The following is a 20,580-nucleotide window of genomic DNA, read 5'->3' on the forward strand; positions in this document are numbered from 1 at the left end:
AACTATTTTAAGGCATGGTCTCAAAAATGAAGCAAATCCAAATCTCAAGTGGACCATCATTAAAAGTTTCTTGGGGCCACAAAAGTTTTGGATCAAATATCACTGATATTTGTGTTTTTCTTTCGTCCAGGTCTGTTTAACCTAACCAATAGCTTGGATGGCTGCATTACTGTGAGCCCTGGGAAGTTTTTAACAGTGGTCGTTCGATGGCCTGTTTCTCATGGTGTGGTTCATTTTCAATTTGGATTACTTTATTTTTTGGACCATGCTTTAAAATGAGCTGAATAAACTAATGGACGATGTAGGTATACAACACATACATCAAGGTGGGCCCATGGTCAGGGAAATACCCGCATGGTGTTACTCGGCTAACACTTCTTAATTCTTACGAGGGGAGCCATGGAAATTCTAAGTACGTGGCCAACAGACATGGATTGTGATGTGAGGCGAGACCAAGATAACACTTTTTAATTGTTACAGTTGGGGCCCATGGGAATTATAAGTTGGCCACGGATTGTGTGTTCGAAAAGTAACAAATTAGAACATAAAAAGGATAGAGGAAAAAGATAATGAGACAATCGGATCTATCGGGTTCAAGGCTCGACTTGAATAGTCAATTTCTCAAGATAGATTTGCCGCCCTTTTTTTGGTAGTTCCAACAAGTGCAAACGAAGGAAATCTGCAAATTGTCTTCAAGATACAATGAACTCTCAATCTGAATTTCAACACGAAAATTTGCACATTTAAGTGTTGAACAAATCTCTAGTTTTAACACTGATATACCTTTAAAAAGGTTCTGAATAAACACAGCAAGAGATCAGATTCCAGAGAACTTCACAATGGATGATATATCTAAAAATGGAGATAATGTAATAATGTTTCTAGATTATCGTATCCAGGATTTATAGCTATTGAATGGTCATGGAGTTCTTCCTGAAGATATACCTCATCTAACAGTATAAAATTGTTTCCATGTGAGCGACACGTGGTATAGGTGCCACATGTACAATCATGTCACAGTTACTCTCAATCAACATAAGGGCAATAAAACTTTAGAGTAGACCCTAGTTCAATTTTAGTTGCACTATGACCCAAAAAGTTTGAATCGTGTACTAAAAAGACTAAAGCACGGTGCTTTGCACCGTCCTTGAGGAGATTTGAACCCTGATTGCAGAAGCAAAAACCTATTCTCTTATCGACCAACTAAATACACTATTTATGAAAAGTTTAAATAATTAATATATCTATTTATTTTCTAAAATTAACTTTTATTTTTAAATTTATTTTTATTACAAAAAGGCAACATTGTGTGGTGGGAGCTCGACGCCCTCTACCATGGTGTGAAGACTTTGTGGGCCACCATAATGTGTGTTTTATCCACACCATCAATTCATCTTCTAGCTCTTTAAGATATGTTTAGTTACATGTATTTGCATGTAATATCAGCCAAATAATGTATTAAATGCATGCATTGCTTTTGTATCAAGAGAAATTTCCCATTATAAACTTTATTTTTAACTTGATACACTTTCTAAACCTCCAGCACTTTACTTTCCATTTATAAACTTTAGAGATTTTTTTGGGTGAAAATACTATTGTTATACCAAAAACCCATCTTCCTAAATGGTGTCTCCATCTAAAAAGTCGGGCATTGCAAATATAATTAGAGAAATTTTCCACTGTAAATCCAAAACCCTAAACTATGATTATAAGTACTCGGTCAATTTTTACCCAGTACTCAATCAATTTCCACAGGTACTCTGTGAATTTTCACCATGTACTCATCAATTTTCACCCTGTAATGAGTCAATTTCTAAGAGTACTTGGTCAATTTGCATGAGTACTTGGTCAATTTTCACTCGATCAAATTCTATCGGTCAATTTTCCCCAATACTCGGTTAATTTTCATGAGTACTTGATCAATTTTTACCATGTACTTGGTCAATTTCTACCAGTACTCAATCAATTTTCACCTTGTACTCGGACAATTTCCACGAGTACTAGATCAATTTTCACCCTGTACTCGGTCAATTTCCATCCTGTACTGAGTCAGTTGTCGCCATGTACTCGGTGAATTTTCACCCTATCTCAATGAATTTTCACCCCGTATTCAGTCAAATTTCACCTTGTACTCGATCAACTTTTACCCTATACTTGATCAATTTTCACTACTCTGTCAATTTCATTTGTACTTAATCAATTTGCATGAGGTGAACTTTATATTTTGAACTTTTAAACTATTTGAGAATTTACAACTGTACTCATTGAACTTTATTTGTGATATATTTTGCAATTTATTATTATAGAAATTGAAAAGTCTCCAGATAAGAGAAATGATTTCAAGCTCACATATAAAACATATATGTTAAAATAAATGACAAAATAACTTGAAATTAATTAGCTTACATATTCACTCCCGGTTTTTTTTTTTTTTTTTAAACACACGCACACACACCCCCACACACTCATGCCGTAGTGGGCTCTCACCACCTATGGATACTCGAACCCTTGACCGGGTGTTGAAACTCCCGAGAGTCTACCACCCGAACGAGAGCAAGGATCCTATTCACTCCCAGTTGAGTCGGGTTTTGGATTGAGTTGGATTTCAAGTTGAGTCGAGTCGAGTTACTGGATGACCCAGACTCAACTCGGCTTGAATTCGGATTGGGCGAAGTCTACTCGGTTCGAATCAACTCACCCACTCGGTTCTTGAGTTTATTTAGGTCTGAACCAGTTGGACGAGTCAAAGTTTGCCAAGTCAACTCGTCTAGTGCCCAACTCTATCCTTAATGCATTCCAATTATAGGCATTGTGTTTATATACATATATATAAATATTTAAATGTATTCTAATTAAGCCATTTTAATATAATTGAGGATTTTAATTTACATCAATTCCATTTATGGGCCTGTTTGGGATGTGGGATTAAGTGATGGAATTGCATTTGGTCCCACACAAATTTCATCTTGTATTTCTTCGTATCAAGAGTTGTTTGTTAACTCCGAAATCGGAAAGCGCTATGTGATTTTTGATTGAATTCTTTTCGTGATAAGAGTTTGGTTTAGGGGCTGTTTGATTTTTAATTTCCTTGGTAAATACACGGAATTACCTAATTACTACTTACTATAGCCTGTTTGAAAGTCGCCAGGATTTACGCTTTGAAAATCGGTCCATACAAACGTTGTTATTGCTGATTTAAATATGTGGGCCCCACAATGATATATATGAGTTATCCACACCATCCATTCTTTTAAAAAATACATTTTAAGGCATGAACCCAAAAACGAGGAAAATCAAAAGCTCAAGTGGGCCACACCTTAGGAAACAATGATCATTAAAACGTCAATGGTTGAAAGTAGTTTTCTCCCTAGGGCCCACAGTGATGTTTATTTGTCATCCAACCTGTTAATAAGGTCACACAGTCATGGATAAAGTGGAAACAAAAATATCAGTTTCATCCAAAACTTATGGGGTCCTCAAGAAGCTTTCAATGGTAGGAGTTCAATTCCCATTGTTTCCAGTGGTGTGGTCCACTTGATCTTTTGATCTGCCTCTTTTTTTGTCTCATGCCCTAAAATGAGTTGGCTAAAGGGATGGACGGTGTGGATAATACACAAACATTAAGGTGGGCCCCACAATTTAACTTTTTTCTCCTCGAGTGACGTGAGGACAGCCATAAATGAAAGGTGGCGGTCAAATCACCTTGGAAATCCAACCGGAAATATAGAGGGAAATAATTATCACCCATTTACCTTGAATTCCCTCGGTAATTAGAAATCAAACAGGCCCTTAATAGTGAATGCCGAATGCGCTCTATAAATTTTTCTATATATATAAATTTCTTCCAAAATTACCCATTTTTAAGTTACTACGGATTTTTTTTCTCTTTAAATTATTTGTGTAATAGAAAACCAACTTTTGACATGTGAAACTTCTCTATGCTCTACCATGATTTATGTGTTTGATCCACACCGTCCATCAACTCTTTCAGTTCATTCTAGAGCATAAGCCCAAAAATGAGATAATGTAAAACTCAAGTGGGCCACACCATAGAAACCAATGGAAATTGAATAAAACTATTGTTGAAACTTCCTTAGAATCCAATGTAATGTTTATTTCTCGTATAAACTCTTCGTAAGGTCACACGTGCCTTGATGAAAAAAGGAAAAATACAAATTTCAGCATGATCAGGGCCTTCTATGGCCTTGAGAAAATTTCAATGGTAGGCACCCAATTTTCACTATTTCCTGCAATGTGGCCCACTTGAGCCTTAAATCCACCTCATTTTTTTATTTTATGCCCACAAATGATATAAAAAGTGGCATATGCCCCACATAGCGACTAACACGGCCCACTAGAGTCCCTGGGTAGAAACTTCGTTCGAAAGCCTTTTTCCATGGAATCCGCGTCGCATGCAGATTGCACATTCACTCCGTCTGCCAATGGTGTGGAGGATTGTCACAGGCCTTTGGGCTCTACCATGATGTATGTGTTTCATCCATGCCGTCCATCTATTTTTCCAAATCATTTGATGTTATGAGGACAAAAATGAGGTATATCCCAATATCATTACACGAAAAACAGTGTTCTACGAGAGTCGACCATTTAAAACCTCCCCGGGGCATTAAAGTTTTGGAATAAGCTGATCTTTGTTTTTTCCCTTCTTCTGGGCTGGGCCTGGGCCTGTATGACCTAATCAACATATTGGATGTCAAATAAACAGTATAGTGGGCCTTAGGAGAATTTTAATGTGGATATCCAATCACTATTGTTTTCTTATGATGCGGTTCACATGAGATTTATATCCCTCTCATTTTAGTGTGAAGCCCTAAAATGATACATAAAAACTCATTTTGGTGAGAAGCCCTAAAATGATACATAAAAACGGATGAATGAAATAGATGAAACACATACATCATGATGGGGCCCACAGAGCACTGACCACCAGCCAATGGGTCGGTGGCAGGGGAGTAGCACTGTTTCCAGCAATCCCTTTGCGGATTTATTGCTAAAGCCTTTCGCACGAGGTTACTGCGCAAGGATTTTGGGTGGGGCCCACTGTGATGTTTGTTAGAAATCCAACCCGTCTATCCGTTTTTCGAGATCATTTTAGGACATGTGACCAAAACTTAAGAGGATTCAAAACTCAAATGGGCCATACAAGATGAAACAGTGTGAAAATGAATGACTACCGTTGAAACCTTCCTAGGGTCACCTTGATGTTTATATTCCATCGAAACCGTTTATAAGGTCATTTTCACTGAGATGAAGTGAAGACACTAAGAATTTAAACTGATACAAAACTTTTGTGGCATATAAATGTATCAACGGTGGTTGCTAAATCTCCACTGTTTCCTCTTGCGTGGCCCAGTTAAGTTTTGGATACACCTTATTTTTTATTGCATTTCCTAAAATAAGGTTGGAAAACGGTTGGACAGATTAGCTTTCTAAAAACGATCGCAGCGACCCCACACAAAATTCTTGCACTGCAAAATTGAAACTAATTTCCTTTCCACTTTCCTGAACTACATTTACTTTCCTAGCCTGCCTTTTCTTTCATCCTCCACTAATTCTAAATAAATCTTAATCCTTCATCATCCTCCAATGATATTAAATAAATCCTAAATCCTTCATCTAGGTACACGGGTCGATGCCTAACTAACTCTCGAATGACTCCTTTACTCCTAATGCATGTTATAATTCTATAAATATGTTATACAAATGCATTTAAACTCAACTCTTGCTTGTAAAGATTCGAAATTATATAAATGTGAATTAAGAATGGAATGTGTATCATTATAATAAATAAGCTAGCTAGGTAATTTATTTCCTTTTAATTATTTTTTTTGTTCTTGAAAATTTTTATTTCATTTCTTTTGTATACTGCTAAATTTAGGAAAGTCAGTGGATAAGGCTCATCAAGCAAGCTTGACCATAATTAGCTCAAAATCAGGGCTGAAAGTATGCTTAGGAGTGCCAGATACAACACTAACTAAAATTTATTTTTAACTAACGTGTATGGTTAATACTTCTAAGATAAGTATATGTTAATAATATTGGTATAGAACCATCTATTTTGCTAACTTTTATATCTATTTATTTATGTTAGAATTATACATATCAAAATAATTTAAATTCAATTAAGACATTAGAGAAAACTAAAAAAAGTATCTTTATTTATTCTTTTAATTCATTGCAATATAATTCATACACTTTATATTTTATAGCTTTTTCATATTTTCAGTGGGCTCAAGTGGGTAGAGGTGGGCAAAATGGACCCAATCCGGTGGATCCAACCCGATCCGACCTGATCCGCCCCGATTTGAACAGAACCGATGGCCTGGATCGGTTAGGTTCGGGTAGGATCGGTCAGATCCGAATGACAGTCAGATCGGATTCGGGTAAGTAACAAATTCGACCGACCCGAACCGAAATCCGATCCGTTTGGATCTGATCCGATTTGATCCGGACCGCACCGGGTGTGGTAACTATAAAATTATAAGTTTACCCCTCCCTACATCTCATATTAGTAGGTGGATCCTACAAAATTTTTAACGGTGAAAAAATCGTTATCTCCGCTTCTATTTATGGTGTGGTCCAGATGATCTCTGGATATGAATCATTTTTTGGATAATGCTCTAAAATGATCTCTGAAAATAAATGAACGATGTAAATATAATAAATACATCACTGTAAGGCCCATGTAACTTTGATCTCCTTTAAACCATTCGTACAACTCAGAGCTCGAGGAGGGTCAGTGCTCGTCTTCGAGCGACACTTACCAACTACAGCTGGTGTTAGCTGGAAGCGGATTGCGACGGATTGTGTACTGAGTAACTCAGTAGGCTAAGCGTGCTGATTAAACTCTGTGGGGTCCACTGTGATTTATGTATTTTATCTACTCCGTCCATCCATTTTAACAGATAATTTTAGGGTTTGAGCCTAAAAATTAAGTATATCCAAGCCTAAACTGGACCACGCCATAGGAAATAGTGTGAATTGAACATATACCATTGAAATTTTCTTGGGGGCCACTGAAGTTTTGGATCAAGCTTGTATTTGTGTTTTCCCTTCATCCATATCTGTGTGATCTTATAAACAGGTTGGATGAGAAATAAATATCACTGTGGGCCCTATAAAGGTTTCAACGGTGGAAGTCATTATTCCAATTGTTTCTAATGGTATGGTCCACTTGATCTTTGGGTATGCTTAAATTTTGGTCTCGACGTCTAAAATAAGATGGAAAAACGGATGGACGGCGTGGATAGACAAGATACGTTCACGGTGGGCCCGACAGAGTTTACTCACAACGACAACTTAGAGGCTAGAGAGTGTACAACTGGGTTACTGTTAGCCTGTACTTGAAGCTTCTTCATAAAGCAACAGGCATAAGCTTCTTCAAGAAGTTACGTACGTCTAGTGCCTAGCTCCGAAAGGGCAGTTCTATGGGTGGGCCCACTGTTATGTATTTGTACATCCAAACCGTCCCTTTTCTCAGATTATTTTAAGGTATGAACACAAAAATGAAGCATATCCAACGCTAAAGTGGATCACACAAAATAATAATCTTATTCTTGGTTGCATTAAAATGCACAAAGCATTGAAAGTCAGTTGAATTAAATGCAAGAGTCATCTTTGGTGTGGTCCATTTGATCGTTGGATCTGCCTCATTTTTTATTTTAATGCCTTAAAATAATATGAAAAAAGGGATAGACGGTTTGGATGTATAGATACATCATGGTGGGCTCGCCCACAGAACTGCCCGTTCGAAGCTGGGGACGGGCGGGGGTAGTACGCAATCTGCATCCCTAAGCCTACAGCTGTAGGCACGTGTCGTGCAAAGACGAGTACTAATGCTCCTCAAGCTCCGAGTTGTACGAACGGTTCAAAGGAGATCAAAGTTATATGGACCCCACAGTGATGTATTTATTATATCTAAACCGTTCATATAGTTTTAGAGATCATTATAGAGTATTATGTAAAAAATAAATCATATCCAAAGATCATATGGACCACACCACAAATAGCAGTTGAGAATGCTTTGTCAAGTGTGGTCCACTTAATAGTCAGATCTATCTTATTTTTCGTCTCAAGCCTTAAAACAAGATTGCCAAATGGATGAATGGTTTGGATATAACAAATATCCTACTAAATGTACAGAACATGCTAACGTGAAAGCCATTTCACGTTACAAGTGTTGTGACTGTGACGTTCACAGGCACAGCTGTAATGCCTTGAGTTGCGAGTTGTACGAACGGCTCAAATGATATCAATGTTACATGGGCCACAATGATGTATTTTTTATATCCATACCGTTTATTCATTTTTCGTGATCATTTTAAATCATTTGGAAAAAAAAATGAATCATATCTAAAGCTCAAATGGACCACACCGAAAATAATAACAAGGATAATGATTTTCACTGTTAAAAACAGTTGGCCGAGTCGGACTCGGTTCGGGTCAGGCCAATAGGGTGTTGGATCTGATCAGATCGCATGTCTCGGATCCGGCCCCGGATCGGATTGAGTTGGGGTCAGCGTATCAAGATTTCGGACAAGATCAGGTTAGGCCCAATCCGATCCGACTCGGTCTGATGCCCACCTCTACAAGTGGGTCATAGATGTGAAACAATGGGGAAATGAATGCCTCTGGTTGAAAACTTCCTAGGCTCCACCTTGATGTTTATATGCCATCTGAACTGTTTATAAGGTCATTTTTATTGAGATGAACCGATAACACCAAAATCTTAACCGATACAAAACTTTTGTAGTCATATAAACATTTTAACAGTGGTTACTAAATCCCCACTATTTTCTTTCGTGTGGCCCGTTTGAGTTTTGGATCCATCTTATTTTTAGTTGCATGTCCTAAGATAAACTGAAAAAAAGGATGAATGGGTTGGATTGCTCACAAACATCACAGTGCGCCCCACCCATAATCCTTGTACAGAAACTTCCGGCAAGAGGCTTTTTGCATTAAATCCACATACCATGCAGCCCACTCTGATGCTGCCAATAATGAGGAGGGTGCTTTTTGTGTCCCACTATAATATATGTGTTTTATCCGTACCACTCATCTATTTTTCCAGATCATTTTAATGCATTGGCCTATAAATGAGATGGATCCAAATCTCATGTGGACCACACCACAAGAAAATAGTGGTGATTGAACACACACTATTAAAAACTTTCTAGGCCCACTGTGTTTATTTACCATCTAACTTGTTGATTAGGTCAAACATGGATCAAGGGAAAATGCAAAATTAGGTTCATCTAAACTTTTTTGGTCTCCACCAATAGGGGTGTACATCGAGTCGAGCCGAGTCGAGCTGGCCTCAGGTCGACTTGGCTCAGCCACTAGCTGACCTCAACTCGAACTCCCTTAGCTCGAACTCGGCTCGGCTCGGTTCGGTTAGTAGCTTGGGCCAATTCGAGCCGCGTTCAAGCCAATATCGAGCTGAGTTCGCCATTGCAACATTTTCACAAACACCTGGACTGCACCTTCAAAATCTCATATTATTTGAGACAACAACAATGGTTTTATAGGTATTTTATTAAACACCTTCTAAGTAACGTAAAAATTAAGAAAAAAAGGGTGTTGGTTTCATATACATACCTTCCTTGCCACCAGCCACACTTCTTTGAGTCATTTCATCAAACACTTGGTGAGCAACATCAATATCAAAGTAACCGAGTCACTGAATTGGTTCGATTTGAGTTTGATTCGAGTTGGGTTCGATTCAATTCGAGTCGAGTCGAACTGGGGCCAGCTCGAACTCATTTTCAAGCTCAAAAAATCAGCCCAACTCAGCTCGAACTCAGCTTTAAACTGAGTTGAATCGAGTTTTTTCAAGTCGAGTCGAGCGAGCTAACCGAGATAGCTCCGTTTGTGTACACCCCTACCCACCAAGCTTTTAATAGTGGGCATTCAATCACCCACTATTTCCTATGGTCTAGTCGACATGAAATTTAGATCTTCCTCATTTTTTGTATCATTCCCTAAAATGATATGAAAAAACGGATGAACCGTATCGATAAAACATGTATGTTATGGTGGAGACGCACAATACTGTTCAATAACCGCCTTACTGCAGCAAGGAAGCGGATGGATACAACACATGCATTTAGTAGCGATTCTGAAACTAACCTTGTCAGTATCAGATCCGCGTCCCTGTAGCAACGTCAGGTTGATTACAATTCCATGGTTCACTAAACACAGGGGTCCATCTGTTTTGGACTCCAGGTATCTCAATTACAGCATCCAAACGCGCCCTAACCGACGTAAGTGACATTCCTTGATCAGAGCTTCTGCAAATCATTGAACTACGTTTATCGAAATTATTCTAGAAAAAACTATATTGTCAAATGTTGTTTGTTCGGGTAGTAGAGACCAGAGGAATCAGTGGTGGAAGTGATACTGTTAGAAGAATCTAGGGATAGAAGAGAAGCTCCCCCAAGAAGAACAAGAGAAAAAAATAAAAAAAATCCCTCAATGGGAGACACAGAAACCCTAATCCAACCAGACTTCCCTCTCTTCTCCAAAAAAATCACCCCAAAACCCTCTCTTCCCAAAACACCCACCACCCAAAATCCCAACACCACCAGAAAACCCACCCAAACCGATTCCGACTCGCTAGGTTTTTCAGAACTCGGTCTCTCCGAATGGGCGATCCAGACCTGTACCGAACTCGGCATGAAGAAGCCCACTCCTGTTCAACGCCACTGCATCCCTCACATCCTCGCCGGCGAGGATGTCCTTGGCCTTGCCCAGACCGGCAGTGGCAAGACTGCCGCATTCGCCCTCCCAATCCTTCACCGCCTCGCCCAGGACCCGTACGGCGTCTTTGCGCTGGTGGTGACACCGACAAGGGAGTTGGCATACCAGCTGGCCGAGCAGTTCCGTGCTCTAGGCTCGTGCCTGCATCTTCGATGCTCTGTTATTGTCGGTGGGATGGACATGATCAGCCAGGCGCAGGCCCTGGCGCAGCGTCCACATGTTGTAATTGCAACGCCCGGGAGGCTCAAAGTGCTCCTTGAGGACGATCCAGATGTTCCAGCCGTCTTCTCCAGGACCAAGGTGAGGTTTTTTTTTTTTTTTGGGTTCTTTTTCATTCTTGTAAAATCTTCTTCTGTTTGTTTTGATTATAAAATCGTGGGAAAATTCATTTTGGTGTTCGTGGAATTGGTTTGTATCAGTCCTTTGGTAGGACCCTCTTCTTGGATTGGAAATTGGGCTGAAAATCATTCCACAGAGGATCATAACTGTCCATTTGGGGGGCTTCTGTTGCTTGTTTAATCTGAATCATTGATCTTTTTCCCCCTTATGTGTCCATTTGTGGGTCAATGACTGGATGGATATGCAGCATGCAATAAATACATGGGATTGGGTTGTATCAGTTCAGCTGGCAGGAGCCTTCCTTGGATTGGCATCATCTCATTTACTGCTTTCATTGGGCGAACCTAGCCGTCCAACTTAAGGAACTTGGTTTCTTGTTGAATGTGAATGATACTCTAATTTTCTCAGTTCATGTCCATTTGCTGGATAAAAATTGGATGGTTAGATCACCTAATCAAAGTGATCTTGCATGTAGCACATCCAAGCCTGCAAACTAGGGCTGATTTTGCATTTGAGGTCTCTAATCTGCTAAATAACTCAATAAAATTTGAAAAATCCCACGCTAGGAGAAAAGTAGAAAAGGAATTGACTAGAAAAAGAGGTCAACGCCTTCAGCAATAGAAGAAAAGCTTAGCGTGACATCGCACCATGTTTTTTTTTTGAAAGGCAATACTATTATTGAAGCACAACATAAACAACAAACAAGCAAAAAAAAAAAAAACTACAAAGGAAACTGCTCATCAGCAAAAGCCCAAAAAACCAAAAAAATTAAGGAGCCCAATCTCTGAAAAAAAAAAAAAACTAGTACTCTAGAAAACACCCTTGCAGCCGAAGAGGAGCTATCTCTGAAGCAACGATTGTTTCGCTCAGCCCAAATAGCCTATAACACAGCCAAAAGAATGATCCTCCACCTTCTTTTTCCCAGGGCTCCTCCTGAATCTGCATACCATCCACAAAGGAGGTCATGACCCAAGAGATCCCAACAAGCTTAAGGACACTTGACCAGATGTCAGAAGAGAAGGACATCTCACCATGTGAAAGTTTCAATGGAAAATCAATAAAAAAAAAAAATGTAACATAAAAACACCCCTTACATGGTTAGAAACCCCTTCGAAGGAAATGGAATCACAAATCTCAGCCTTTGATTCAAGCCATCTACTTGCCTAAACTGATTGTGAATTTCCTGGACTTTTTGAAGCTAATTAAAATAGAAACAAGTGGTCCTAATTTGATCATATCTCCATACTGAAATAAAATGTTTTTAGAGGCCATCTCCATTGCATAAACCTACATGGATTCCAGTTGTAGACTTTTTTTGAAAGTGAGGACCATGGGCTTCACATCAACTTCCTTTTTTTTTTTTTTTTTGAGAAGGGTGCGAGTTTTGTGATTGTCTTTGTTTCTGCAAGCAATGTAAATAAAATCCATTGAAAAACCGGAGTTGCTTTCATAAAAAGCCCCACTCATTTGGAGCCCAATCTATGGGTTATCCAGTGGTAGTTTTGCTGCATTTTTACGCTGTTTGATAGTTGAAAGTGGCTAGAATCTTGAAGAAAACAAGGAAAATAATTTTAGTCCTGAAATTTTCTTGCTATTACCCTTTGAGGAGTGAGGACTGATGCAGTTGATTGGCTGAGTTAGGAATTTGACTCTGACGAGTGCACTTATCCCTAGAATTCCATTGGATCTTCATTGTCCACTTGATTGAAGATCTTGCAAGTGGCACAGGCATCTGAATATGGATTAGATATCTAGTCTCTGTTGAGATAAGAAAGAGCACTATGAATCCATCCCAAAGCAAGGAGGCCCTTCATGAGATGAAGCCCATTGACCTCTTAAGCTGCATATTTATGATTGATGTGTCATGTGGAAAGCCTGAAACCTGATCCATCGGGTTGATCTTGAATTTACCTTGCCATTTTTAAGTCTTCAATGTCATCATCCCATCACTTGATGAGAAGATTTTGTGCAAAGGAAACAAATTTCGCTAAACGCTTTATATCGCTTGAGCATATCTTGGAAATATGTTCCTTGCCTTTATTATTTACGAGTTTCCTTGTCCTTTGGCACCATTAGGCTCTGATAAAGAGTCCTCTAGGAATTGGATCTTTCTCCTTGTCATAGGAAAGTGCTGTTCATTGTTGAATTGGAATGCTCTCATCACCAACACTGCTCTGATGCCCAACTCAGGTCTCTGGATTCATTCTAAGCATGAGTCTCCTATCTGACATGAGAGTTCCACCGATTAGCATGTGTTTATCCATTATTTGTTAGGGGTGTTTGTTTGAGCTACTTGCATTAATTGTTTCAATAATCAACCTGCCTCTCAGGCTAAGGTATGGCCTTTGTAGGCATCTTCACAATAGAAAGGGTAATTCCCACTAGAACCAAAGTTGCAATTCTGAATTTATTTTGTTAATTAGTCCACTAGTTTGTAATACCATGCAAGCAAAATCATAAAATCTCACTATAGAAGAATAATAAATGAGGAAATTTACTTAAAGAAGCTACCAACACCTCAAGAACTTGGGTAGCATTTGACCAATAAATTTAGATCCCATGCTAAAAATATCAAATGCAAAAGGAAATCAACCATGAGAACAGGGCACACCTCAAGAATAATAGAGAAGCAACTATTTATGAGGAACAAAACAACAGGCTCAAATAAATCACTGAAACTGGGATTTCTAGAACCTATCTGATGACTTTCTATAAGTAATTTTTAAGGAAGAATCACTGAAGTTCCTGATAAATGAAAGCTGCAACTTCTTTCACTTCTGAGTAAAACAAGCTGTGGGCTCCATTGATGATGTCCTCTTGATGTCTAGGTGACATCTTCCTATTGAATGACCACAACCTAATTTCTATCACAACCTTGTGTCCTATTGCTAGTTCAGTTGGAATTTGCTCAAATCTAATCAGAATCTCATGATCTTGGTTCTGTTGCAAGACAACATCATAGGCTACCCAATGATACTGAGTTTGTGGTGATATCTTGTTTGGCAGTAGAAAATGGGCTAGAATCTCTAGTGTTAACATCATCTGGGCACAATTTTTGTGATGATTCTCTGCCTTTATGCTTCTTCTGGTGCTTTTTTATTTTTTATAAATTACTCCTGGGGGACTGATATGCAATCATTGAATGGATAACAATCTTATTCTTGGAATAAAAACCTTTACATTTCTTATCAATATAACTGTTTTGATTTTGTTCGGTTTGTTTCAGTTTCTAGTTTTGGATGAGGCAGACAGGGTTTTGGATGTTGGTTTTGAGGAAGAACTAAAAGTGGTCTTTCAGTGCTTACCCAAAAATCGACAGACCCTTCTGTTTTCAGCAACTATGACAGATGATCTACAAGATTTGCTTCAGCTTTCTGCAAATAAGGCTTACTTCTATGAGGCATATGAGGGCTTCAAGACTGTTGAATCTCTCAAACAACAGTATGCTTTTATTCCAAAAAATGTGAAGGATGTTTATCTCTTTCACATTCTATCAAAAATGGAGGATGAGGGTATTCGCTCTGCCATTGTATTTGTTGCTACTTGCAGGTATGTATATGTTTGCTTTGATGAAATCACGTGGTTTTATTTTTAAATCTTTGCCACATGCAGAATTATTTTATATGATGCTATGTGGGGAGCATGTCTTTGTTTGCTATTACATTGCTTCAGTTAGAACCATGCAATGCTTAAGGCAATCTCAGGAACTGATTTGGAAACATCTCCATTACCTTTTGAAACTAGTGAGAACCACATGCCTTCAATGAAAAAAAATAAATCTCGTAATGTGTGGGCACAAGGGGCACAAGGTGTACCTTAAAAGGTTCCTTTCATACATGTAGAGAAAACAATAAATTACAAAATGTTTGGGTTGAATTTTTGTATAGTAAACTGTTTAGGCTGTCTGTTTGTACTGGTGGGACCCATGGTTAGTTATCCAAGCTATTTATGCAATGTACACCAATGTGGATGACCCATGCACCAAAAATTGCTGAGATGAAAAATCCTAACCCTTAAATAGGTGCCTAACAAAGACATGATTAAGAAAGAACACACGGCAATGGTTCACATATAAAAGAAGCAAGGCCAAATATTCTTTAGCTAAGTTCTTTTGATCTTGGGATTTTCGGTGCATGAGCCATCCAGGGTGAGAGGCCCATCATATCCACAGTTTGGATCCCTGAACCACGGGCCCACTTGAAACTGAAAACCTCAAGGGGTTGTTTGGCTGCATGGAAAGAGGCATTGAAATAAATGGAAACCGTGAGTACCTTCCATTTCCTGTCTCTGGGTGCAGGGGAATACATAGATAAGTTTCTTGTTGGAAATGGTTCCTAGAAAAAGAGCCATTTTCTGCTTCCTTAATAATAGCTTCCTTCCAAATTCCAGTGAAACATATTCCTCACCAATGGTCAAAATTTTGAAACCCCTCTCCCTCCCTCCCTCCCTCCCCCTAGTGCCTATAGACATTTTCCGAAATACTTAAAATGGTTGTCCCATTAGCCAAGCATAATAAGCAGAATCTCTTTCTCAGAAAATCTGTTTCCTGGAAACACTTTCTTGTCACCTTTATGTTTCCATGCATCCAAACAACCCTTGAGGTACTGTACAAACTCTTGGAGCATTGTATGATAATTCTTCACAAAGAGGCAATAAAGTAGATAGGTGATGAAGGTCCACGCCCACCTAGGCCCAACATGTGCTGGTTTTGTACTATTTATTTATAGATTTGGATTTTAAATATCAAGATTTGCAATTTACTATTTGTGAAAAATATGCGGGCTGATTTAAAGATGTGATGGAAGATATAGGGGCTAATTTAAGATGTGATTGAAGATATGGCGAGATGTGATTGAAGATATAGGGGCTAATTTAAAGATATGATTGAAGATTTGGAGGATTATTTCTTCGATTTTCTTTTACTATCATCCAGCTTTTACCATCTTAGATAGATTATATTGATTTCATTGAAGATTTATTTAGGGTCTATGTGTAGGGGGTGGGTGGGAAGTAGAGCTGGGCATCGGACCGAGTCGGACCGGATTGGGCCCAACTCGAATCGGTCCGAAATTTGCATGGATTGACCCGAACTCGATCCGATCTGGGACATATAACCCTAACTAATTCGGTGTACCGTTGGCTTGACTCGAACCGAGTCCGACTCGATTAGGAAAACCGAGTTGGATCGGGTAAGGTATGGTTCGGTCGGTTGAATCTGTGGGTCATTTTTTTTTTCGAATGCTTTAAAATGATCGTGAAAAATGGATAAACGGTATGGATATAATAAATACATCGTGTGGGCCCATGTAATTTTGATCTCATTTAGGCCGTTTGTACAACTCGGAGCTCGAGGCACGTCTCCGCTAGTATTTGCACGACATGTATCTGCACACAGCTGTAGCCTGTAGTGACTAGTGATGTGATTTGTAGCTGTAGCTTGTAATGAAACGGATTTGTTCCTGCGCAAGGATGCTGGGTGGGGCCCACCGAAATGTTTTTGAGAAATCCATCCCGTCCATCCGTTTTATGAGATTAGTTTAGGATGTGTAACCAAAAATGAGGTATATCCAACACTCACGTGGGCCATACAAGAGGAAAAAGTGGGCATTCAGTGAGCACCGTTGAAGCGTATGTATTGCCATGAAAGTTTTGTATCAGGCTGTAATTTTAGTGTTTTCACTTCATCCCATTGGGAATAACCTTGTAAAAGGTTTGGATATCATATAAACATCAAGGTGGAGCCCAGTAAGGTTTCAACGGTAGAAATTTCTTTCCCCAATTTTCCCTCTCGTGTGACATACCTGAGAGTTGTATCCACCTCATTTTTGGTAGAATGTACTAAAACTAGCTCTAAAAATAGATGGACGGAATGGATTTATAACGTACATTGCAGTGGGCCCCACCCAGCATCTTGCGCAGGAACTTCGAAATCCACGTCCAGCCTGTAAGGTCTGTGTTGGTCTGTGTTAACGTGCCGTGCACGACACGAAATTTGAATTAGGATTGCGACTTAGTGAGTACGCTCTTATTATACTTAGTAAACTTAGTTGGGCCCACCATGAATGTATGTGGTCTATCCACGCTGTCCATCCGTGTTTACACCTCATTTAAGGGGTTGGGCTCAAAATTGAAGAATATGAAAGGCTCGAGTGTATCATACCACAGGAAATAGTGGGAATAATGATTTCCACCGTTGAAACCCTGCTAGGCCCCACAGTGATGTTTATTTGTGATCTAACCTATTCATAAGATCATACTGACATGGATGAAGGGAAAATAAAAATATAAGCATGATCCAAAACTTCTGTGGTTCCAAGAAATTTTCAATGGTAGACTTTCAATTCACATTGTTTCCCATGGTGTGGTTCATTTGAGATTTGGATATGCTTCATTTTTGGGCTTAAGCCCTAAAATTATCTTATAAAATGGATGGAAGGAGTGGATAAAATATATAAATCACGATGGACCCCACAGAGTTTACTCAGTACACTTAGCGTAGTGAGTTATTCAGTACCCAATCCGCTTCCCAATGAAATTACACTGCGGGCTCTGATCGTACTGAGTAAACTCTGTTCGGGCCTACCGTGAGTGCATGTGGATTATCCATGCCGTCCATTCATTTTTCCAGATCATTTTAGTGGTAAACCCAAAATTGATACAGATCCAAAGCTCAAGTGGACCATACCACAGGAAAAAGTTGAAGTATTGATTTCCACCGTTTGTATTACTCCGAATCGGATCGGATCGGATCCATTCGGTTTGGATTGGTCCGAATCCACCATGATCCGACCTCGATCCGATGAACGGTCGGATCTGACTAATCCAAGACGAATCGCACCAATCAAAGCCTTTGGTTCGGTTCGGGTTGGGTCTGATCGGGTAGGATTGGGTCGGATCCACTGGATCGGACCAAAAATGCTCAGCTTTAGTGGGAAGTAGGCATCCTGAATTTTCTAAGTGTGAGTTTTTCTTAAGTATTGTAAGAAGTTTGATATCAATAAAGTATTGTCCCATCTCTACTCAATATTCCTGTAGGTGTGTCCTCTTGCCCATTTTTTGCGATTCGGGTGTCGAGATCTCATTGACTCGATAACTGGGTTGCACCACCAACAAGTCAACCCATTGGCACCAAGCACGCACAAAGTACAAGAAAGATATGGAAGAACACTGTTAACAAGGATAAGAAAACTCTACAGGCGTTGGACCACCGTTAACAAGGATAAGAAAACTCTACAGGCAATGTTTGAACCCTTGAATCTAAAAGGGTACTCTTCCCCAACTTGGAAAGTCAAAAAAATTGATGGAATCAAATTCCTTCTAATCAAGGGGGAGTGATTGTGTTTTGAAGAATATGAAGAAGTCAAGGCCCCAAATACGTCTAATGCATAGTTTAGGTTCCTTTGAGTTGCTAGCTACAAATTGTGGATCTCATGTCGACATTGGAAGTCTAAAGGGACTCTATTTTGCATAGGTTTTAGCCCAAAAATAGGCCCGAATATGGAGTAGAGGGGTTAGTGGTTATGTCGACAAGAGGACCATATTGTGTGGTGTGATCGAAAGGAAGCTTTAGAAGGGGCTATCTACAAATGGTTTTGGTGGTGTAAAGACGTCTGCTTTTTTTTTTTTTTTTAATAAAGGTTTTTAGGGTGTGTACTTTTGTCATGTGGGGCCACATGTATACCATGGGATGTAGAAGCCCAGAAAAAAAGGCTATATATGAATATATTTGGAGAGATCTAGAGGAAGTACGCTTTTAGAAGTGTAGGCATTTCCTAATTATAAGGTATTCGTTGGGTTATCCATTAGTTGGTTCAGGTAATCATATACAAGTTGCTAGGGGGAAAGCTTTACCAACAATGTTTTAAAAACAAGACCGATCTTGGACCGTGGTAATTTTATTTCTACCTTTCCATTCATAACCGAAGAATGGAAGCCGATGGGTTCTAATAATTCATGAAAGGGATTATCATATTCCATAATTCAATACAATGCAAAACCTAGAAACATCATTTTCGTGGTTACTCATGTGGTACTTCATCATACGATTCATATAAGAGCCCTCTATTATATGCATCGAAAAAACTGTATGCTTTGGAAGAAGCTTATGCAATTTGGGAAGGGATTTTTATTGATAAAAAAGAAGAATTTACTTCAATCGATATGCCCTTAGGCACGACTATACATAACATAGAAATCACACTTGGAAAAAGGTGGACAATTAGCTAGAGTAACATGTGCTGATAATGCTTGCATCTTGTCTTATCACAGCTGCAGCACAGTCAGCTGATGCTTATTCCTCAGATACCATCATTGCTTCTTCTCCGGGAAAAGAAGTTCACTGCTTGTGGCCATAATCGTGTCCAATATTATTATTAATTAATATAAGCTCATTTGCATATGGACTATAATGATGGATAAGGGCAATGTACTATAATGATGGATGAGGGCAATGTAGTTATAATTGTTATTGTAACGTAAATCGTAATCGGGTTTGAATCATGTCGTAAATTGTAAGATTTTTCAGATTTTCATAAAAATATCATAAAAAATACAAAAAAAAAGAAGAAATAAATCAGGGAAAAAAAACATATCAATCATCATTTTCTCATGAATATGCACAAAAAAATAATAATCTAACAATGATATTAATCTTGTGATCAATTGTATACTATGTGTAAATGTATCATTGTATTGTGTCATGTCATAATCAAGTTAAATAAAAACCATTTGCCGATCCCATGTACATGTATTTTTTCTGTATGATTAAAAAAATAACCTTTTCCCAGTCCCCATTTACATGTATTATGTATCTACTCGTTTCTATAAATAAAAAAGAAAACAAAAGGTCTAAATAAATCTATTCTTGACAGACGTTGCTATCCATCTTAGTTGACCGTGGTGCCACCATCCTCCTCTTCATCATCAATGATATCAACATCATCAACATCATTTTCATCTTTAGAATTTGATGTTGAAATAAATTCCTCTTAACTCTTCTTCTCCCACTTTAGCTTTTCATTTTGCTTTACTTCTAATTGCAAGTATTTTAGGACGAACAAAGTAGTTTTTGAAATATGCTTCTTAGTTTAATATAACTAAATGAAATTATTAATTGTAAGACTATAAGAGTAGAAGACTATATGATAAGTGTACAGCATGCAGTTATACCACATCGCCCATCATGTCATGAGGTAGAGCCGCATACACCTTGATCATCCTTTAATAGGCCAACAAAGCGTTCACCCATTCCATCCAGGAATTAGTTGTATGAAGGGCAGCATCCTCCTTGTCAAACTACTTAAAGAAGTCAACCAAACAATAATTGAAAAATTACCTGGTTGCTTTGTCTTTCTTGTTAATTTTGCAGTTTCTCTTTTAAACAAGCTATAGGCTTTTTGGAACTTGTCTATCTGTTCATCAATGATAACCCTTTGCCTTGAATCTGGGATCAATTTTTCAAAACAG

General features: G+C 38.7%; 1 protein-coding gene across 1 annotated transcript in view; it reads left to right on the top strand.

The window, feature by feature from the left end:
* Positions 1-10,120: 10,120 nt before the first annotated feature.
* The window catches only part of LOC131219255 (DEAD-box ATP-dependent RNA helicase 36), a 28,924-nt gene continuing 18,464 nt past the window's right edge, over positions 10,121-20,580 (top strand). Inside the window, exons 1-2 of the mRNA XM_058214304.1 lie at positions 10,121-11,076; positions 14,342-14,664. Of these exons, the coding sequence (XP_058070287.1) occupies positions 10,492-11,076; positions 14,342-14,664 (908 nt within the window). The 5' untranslated portion in view covers positions 10,121-10,491. The remainder of the gene's footprint in view (positions 11,077-14,341; positions 14,665-20,580) is intronic.

The sequence above is a fragment of the Magnolia sinica genome, chromosome 11, assembly GCF_029962835.1.
Source record: "Magnolia sinica isolate HGM2019 chromosome 11, MsV1, whole genome shotgun sequence".
NCBI lineage: Eukaryota > Viridiplantae > Streptophyta > Magnoliopsida > Magnoliales > Magnoliaceae > Magnolia > Magnolia sinica.